At 51.2% G+C, this 6,351-nt stretch overlaps 1 protein-coding gene across 2 annotated transcripts; it reads left to right on the forward strand.

The window, feature by feature from the left end:
* The first annotated feature begins 443 nt into the window (after positions 1–443).
* LOC119288539 lies at positions 444–1,651 on the forward strand. 2 transcript variants are annotated; one of them, XR_005141214.1, is made up of 2 exons: positions 444–943; positions 1,517–1,651. XR_005141214.1 is itself a non-coding variant. In XM_037568141.1 (2 exons), exons 1-2 carry the CDS (start codon positions 514–516, stop codon positions 1,559–1,561), a joined length of 435 nt encoding a protein of 144 aa, XP_037424038.1. In that variant the 5' UTR covers positions 444–513; the 3' UTR covers positions 1,562–1,651. The 2 variants fall into 2 exon arrangements, 1 of the variants encoding a protein (XP_037424038.1); XM_037568141.1 differs by having other exon boundaries at positions 444–903.
* The last annotated feature ends 4,700 nt before the right edge of the window (positions 1,652–6,351 follow it).

A 6,351-nucleotide genomic window follows, 5' to 3' on the forward strand; every position in this document is an offset into this window, starting at 1 on the left:
CTGGTAATGTAGCTATGCAATTCCGGAGTTTGTCATCCAAACAAGATTTGATATTGAAATCTAGAGGCATTTCAATGGTCAATTCACTGGACAACCAAATAGCTGAATTCATATTCGTGCCATTTCAATTTCCTCACTAATTTAGAATTGAGACCAATTCAATACGGCGCTCTCCAATGTAGACATCCAAACAAAGCGTGTGTTTTCTTTATCATATATGCTAGCGGTGTGCTGCTATGTATCCGCCTTCAGGCATGTATCTTTTTTACTTTACTTTGTTGCTCGCTGAACATTATGTCACTCTGGCGGACATGATTAGTAAGGCCTCAGTTTAAGGCCGGGTAAGCGCCTCCTTTTTAAAAAAATCTCTATAATTTGCCACATTTTTAATATAGAAAATCTAGTATTTTTTTTTGGTATAGGGAGGAAAACTACTCCGCTGACACAGCCTGGACCGAATAGACCAGCCACCACCGCTCACTCCCCACTCTCTCCTCCTACTCGTCGGCGGCAATGGCCAAGGGCGGCGGTTGCCTTTCCAAGAGCCAGCGCCTCTCACCCCCGCTGGGCCCGCACCGACGCGAATTTCATCCCTGCCCCCGCCGCACCGGCGCCGCGCCCGGTCCGCATCTACGTCGTCTTCTACACCATGTAGGGCCACGTCGGCGCCTCGCGCGCCGTGCAGTCCGGGATGGGCTCCATCCCCGATGCCCCCAGGATCGCGTTCCGCGCCGCGGAGACCCGGCCCACCCCGTGCTCGCCCGGATGGCGCTGACGGACGCCGGTGAGATGAATATGGGGGAACCCCCGCGGTGGACCACGACGGCTTCTTCTTCGCCACCGAGCTCCAGGCCATCTTCCGCTGCGCCGCTGCCACCCTCGCTGCCGCGGGCCTCGATACAGGTTCCCTCCCTCCGCGCCCCCAGCCCCTGATCTCCCCTGAGTGAGTCCCCTCCGTCATCGCCCCTCTTTTGGGACCGTGGTGCACTTGCCGGTGAAGTTTGATATCTAAAGACATACATAATCACGGGTTTGAGCTAAAGCTAAATTGCAACTCAAAGGCTCCTGTATGTATACGGTTAGGATGTGGCCTAAATCTGGGATATAATCATAACTAACTCTTAGGTACACTGTTAGGATCAAGCTTTTGGCATAAATTTAAATTAGGGGCTAATTTAACAAGCAAAAAAGTCTCTTGTGGTTTACTACATTCGCCCAATGCTTTGTCCAAATGAGCCGTTCATAGAAGAAATAACTGGATGCACAATTTCTGCCATTTTGCATGCTGCTTATGTAATGATGTGATAAAAGAGATAAGTCTAGCTTTTCCAGGAAATTAGCTAAGATAGAAGAATTAACATTATTGTCGATTTCATATGATGACGTGAAGTGGTGACCTGACTGAAAACATAAAAACACACAAACTACTGCTCTGCTATTGGTATTCGGAAGAAAATTTTGGCATCCGAGAATTCAATTACTCAAGGCATTAACATATTCTTGCTGAATTTCTCAGGGGATTCTGCCGAATTATTTCAGCTCAGAGTGGTCATTTGCTTAGATTGATTTACCAGAAGTCTTACATCTTAACTTTTGGTGCTCAGAACATTGTACTGATCCTTGATGGCAGGTACTCAGCAGTTACCTTTAAGAACATTGTACTTATGCATCTCTATTTCAAACTCGTCGGGGCCGAATTTTGCGACCATGGCGGTGGTGAAAGCCTCCCTTGTGGGTGTGCGGTGCTGCTGGCGATACGCTTGTGCGCCACATGGTCACCCAGTGGCTGATCGGCACGCGGTACAACTCGAAATAGGCCACACACCGATCAATCCAGAGCTTGGGTGCTATGCCGGTGAACCTTGGGAAGTCGTGCTTGGGGGGCTTGACGTAGTGGTCCTCCACTAGCGGTGCGGGCGGGTAGGCTGGCGGTTGCCCGTGTGGAGAGGAACGCATCATCGGGGGCACCTCCGTGAGCGTGACGGTGGGTCTTGTAGGAAACAACGGCGGCCCGTCGTTGACCAGCCGCGCAAATCGGTCGAATCCGTTGGATCCACGCGGCTCGCGTGTGAGTCCCCCCAAACCCCCCTGTGTTACTGAAGTAAAGCATTCGTAGGCACTGAAGTAAAAGGTGTTGGTGAACGTTGCAGAAAACAAAAATTTTCCTACGGTTTCACCAAGATCCATCTATGAGTTCATCTAGCAACGAGTGATCGGATCCATCTACATACCTTTGTAGATCGCGAGCGGAAGCGTTCAAAGAACGGGGATGAGGGAGTCGTACTCGACGTGATCCAAATTACCGGAGATCCTAGCGCCGAACAGACGGCACCTCCGCGTTCAACACACGTACGGTCAGCGAGACGTCTCCTTCTTCTTGATCCAGCAAGGGGAAGGAGAGGTTGAGAAAGATGGCTCCAGCAGCAGCACGACGACGTGGTGGTGATGGAGCTGCAGTACTCCGGCAGGGCTTCGCCAAGCTCTATGGAGGAGGAGGAGGTGTTGGGGAGGAAGAGGGAGGCACCAAAGGCAAAGGTAAGAGGTCCTCCATCCCCCCACTATATATAGGGGGGCCTAGGGGGGGCGGCGGCCAAGGGGTGGGGGGCTTGCCCCCCAAGCAAGGGGCGCCCCCTTTTTAGGGTTTCCCCCACCCTAGGCGCATGGGCCCTAGGGGAAGTGGCGCCCCAGCCCACTTTGGGCTGGCTCCCTTCCCACTTCAGCCCATGGGACCCTCCGGGATAGGTGGCCCCACCCGATGGACCCCGGGACCCTTCCGGTGGTCCCGGTACAATACCGGTGACCCTGAAACTTGTCCCGATGGCCGAAATAGCACTTCCTATATATAATTCTTTACCTCCGGACCATTCCGGAACTCCTCGTGACGTCCGGGATCTCATCTGGGACTCCGAACAACATTCGGGTTACTGCATATACATATCCCTACAACCCTAGCGTCACCGAACCTTAAGTGTGTAGACCCTACGGGCTCGGGAGACATGTAGACATTTCCGAGATTGCTCTCCGGTCAATAACCAACAGCGGGATCTGGATACCCATGTTGGCTCCCACATGCTCCTCGATGATCTCATCGGATGAACCACGATGTCGAGGATTCAAGCAACCCCGTATACAATTCTCTTTGTCAATCGGTATGCTACTTGCCCGAGATTCGATCGTCGGTATCCCAATACCTTGTTCAATCTCGTTACCGGCAAGTCACTTTACTCGTACCGTAATGCATGATCCCGTGACCAGACACTTGGTCACTTTGAGCTCATAATGATGATGCATTACCGAGTGGGCCCAGTGATACCTCTCCGTCATACGGAGTGACAAATCCCAGTCTTGATCCGTGTCAACCCAACAGACACTTTCGGAGATACCCGTAGTATACCTTTATAGTCACCCAGTTACGTTGTGACGTTTGGTACACCCAAAGCACTCCTACGGTATTCGGGAGTTACACGATCTCATGGTCTAAGGAAAGGATACTTGACATTGGAAAAACTCTAGCAAACGAACTATACGATCTTATGCTATGTTTAGGATTGGGTCTTGTCCATCACATCATTCTCCTAATGATGTGATCTCATTATCAATGACATCCAATGTCCATAGTCAGGAAACCATGACTATCTGTTGATCAACGAGCTAGTCAACTAGAGGCTTACTAGGGACATGTTGGTGTCTATTATTCACACATGTATTACGATTTCCGGATAACACAATTATAGCATGAATAAAGATAATTATCATGAACAAGGAAATATAATAATAATGCTTTTATTATTTCCTCTAGGGCATATTTCCAAGAAAAGGTCCCTTACTTGCCGTGCCCTGTTCCACCTTATTATTTATTTTTTGATTCTGCACCTTCAGCTTCAAGGGAGACGTGACTACGTTTCTCTCTTGCAATTCATCAGCTTTTGGTTCGACAATATTGGCTTTAGCAGAGGGGTGGGATCCCCCTTTTTCGTCATCACAGTGTGAACATCTGCCACTTGATTGTGAACTTTGCGTTGATGGAACCTGAAAAACTCTTCTTCTTATCATCCTTTACACACAGGGAGCTTACCCAGCATCCCTCTCACCTGGTGTTGGGCATTCCATAGAAGAGTGTCCCAGCAAGACACATGGGAAGCAGTAATGTGGAAGCCTCTCATACACTACCTCATAACTCATAAGTGTCATATTCTTGGTGCTTTTTGGAATATAAGCTGTAACCCACCTTAACAGAGATTTGGAGATATCCACGGTTACTCTTGACTCATAGACAGTCCCCCCAAGCTCTACCCTAGCTATCCACATCAGCAGTCTCCACTATTCCTAGCTTTGTTCCAAGCTTTTCTCTCCAAAGTTTGTTCATCAGTTCAAATCTTGGGTGTTTTATAGCCCAAACAATTAATCTGATGGTCTCTGTCTAGCATCAAAATTGTTAATGAGCACTGCATGCTTGCCAACATGCCATGGAGCTCCGACTTCGACTCGCATCTTCATCTGTCTTAGTTGCAAACTCAACAATGAACATATTGTCTCCAGTAGATCTAGGGTTCATGCCTTTAGGATTTCTGCAAGGTGGCCTCAGTGCCGCCATAATCGTCTTAATATGGAGAGTGTTTGGGGATAGTACCTTTCCTATGATTGCCCACTCCAAGGACACCTAATCTTCCTCATTTTCGTCCTCCAAGATGGCTGCTATGGCTTCTTCATATGTGAGATTGAGCTTCTCCATTAATTTTGCCGTATTCTCTTCCGCTTCAGATGGGACACTGCCAGTCCCACCTGCCTTCTGCTTGTCCACTGCCACCATTGCCAAGCGAGGGGTGGACACAGCCTCCATGGCATAGCCCGCAACGCCGCCAAATGCCCACCAAACTCACCTCGTCACCCACGACCAGGAGTGAGCAGCGGACTTGGGGTTGCTCCGATGTCACTCTGAATCACGGTAGATCATAGCCTCAGACGAGAGCGCCCATCGCCAGCAGAGGGAATGAGAAGGTTCTAAGGAGGCAGAGTCTCTTGCAGTTCGGTTCAAAATCGAGCAGTTTGCAGCGGGCTTGTCGCGGATGATTTTGAGACGCATCTCTCCACCATGAGATAAAAACAAATCAACGGCAACGAATCAACGTCATATGAGTGCTCTAACGAATGTTTTAAAGGTCACTGCTAGGCGTCATCCGACTGCTGCGGGGCAAAAAATCGACCGCCTCGTGGGCCGTTGGATCAGGTGTTGTATGGCCATCGGATCACACCAGTCATCGTCATCTCAAGCAGCTACTCCTGCATGCACCCCGCATTGCCAAAAGGAAGAAAAAGAACAGCATGTCGAGGAACGAAAAAGATAGCACCATGCAACACTTTTTGCTGCCACCATCGAGCTTCATCGTAGCACCGCTGCCACGTCTTGCAAAAACGGCACTGGCGTTGCAAAGCCAGCTTCCAGGGCCGACACTCTGCTGAAGGCGAGCTCCGATACTATAACCCCCCGGCCACCGCTGACATGCCGGCAGCAGAGCTGCGCTGCAGCAGGCGAGGCCGCCGCTGCCATGCAACGACGGCAATGCTGCTTTGCAGCAGGTGGTCTGCTGCAGCCCGACGGCCGTGCTGCTTCGCAGCAGGTGGTTGGCTGCACACCGGTGGTGCCGCTGCCACGTGTCAACGGCGGTGTTGCTTTGCAGCAGGTGGTCAGGTGAAGACGGCAGTGCCGCTGCCATGCCTCGACGGCGGTGCTGCTTTGCAGCAGGTGGTCCGGTTCAGTCGCGCATGTGACGAACGACGGTGCTTCGTTGCAGCAGGCTTTCCACTGCTGATCCGGTGGGTGTTGGCGATGCTGCGTTGCCATAGGTCGTCCAGTGCAGACGTCATTGCGGCGGTGCTGCAGGGTGGAACAAATCATGGTGCTATGAGGGGCGACCGGCCGCAGCGGCGGTGCTGCTGCAAGATGGCGCGGGGCTGGAAACTAGAGCAGATGGGGGTGCGCAAGCGGCGTTGCTTGCTCGGTGCGGTGGCTACGAAATAGAGATGGGGTGCTGCAACGGGGGCGCGGTGGCTGCAATTGGAGAGGAGCTGCTGCGAGTCTCCAGTGCCTCTCGCCGGATTTAAGGGAGATCGAGATAACTACCGCCGAGATTCATCGGAGATAGAGATACAGTTAGAAGAGGTCAACACGTGGGACTCGCGTGAGGAGAAAGAGAAGCGGTGCCTGGTCCCACTGGATTCGTGGCACGCGCTGGACGCGACTGATTTCTTCAAGGGATAAGTATATTTTTCGTCCTCGAACTTTTCCGGGAGTTTAGAAATCATCCCTCAACTCAAAATTGGATAGTTTTTGTCCCTCAACTATCAAAACCG

Source organism: Triticum dicoccoides, chromosome 4A (assembly GCF_002162155.2).
Source record: "Triticum dicoccoides isolate Atlit2015 ecotype Zavitan chromosome 4A, WEW_v2.0, whole genome shotgun sequence".
Taxonomy (NCBI): Eukaryota; Viridiplantae; Streptophyta; class Magnoliopsida; order Poales; family Poaceae; genus Triticum; species Triticum dicoccoides.

Bases quoted from the DNA above. Each gene is read 5' to 3' on its own strand.
- LOC119288539 (XM_037568141.1), top strand. From the start codon at position 514: ATGGCCAAGGGCGGCGGTTGCCTTTCCAAGAGCCAGCGCCTCTCACCC. The intron at 904-1,516 runs GTTCCCTCCCTC...TGAATTTCTCAG, and splicing joins TGCCGCGGGCCTCGATACAG to GGGATTCTGCCGAATTATTT.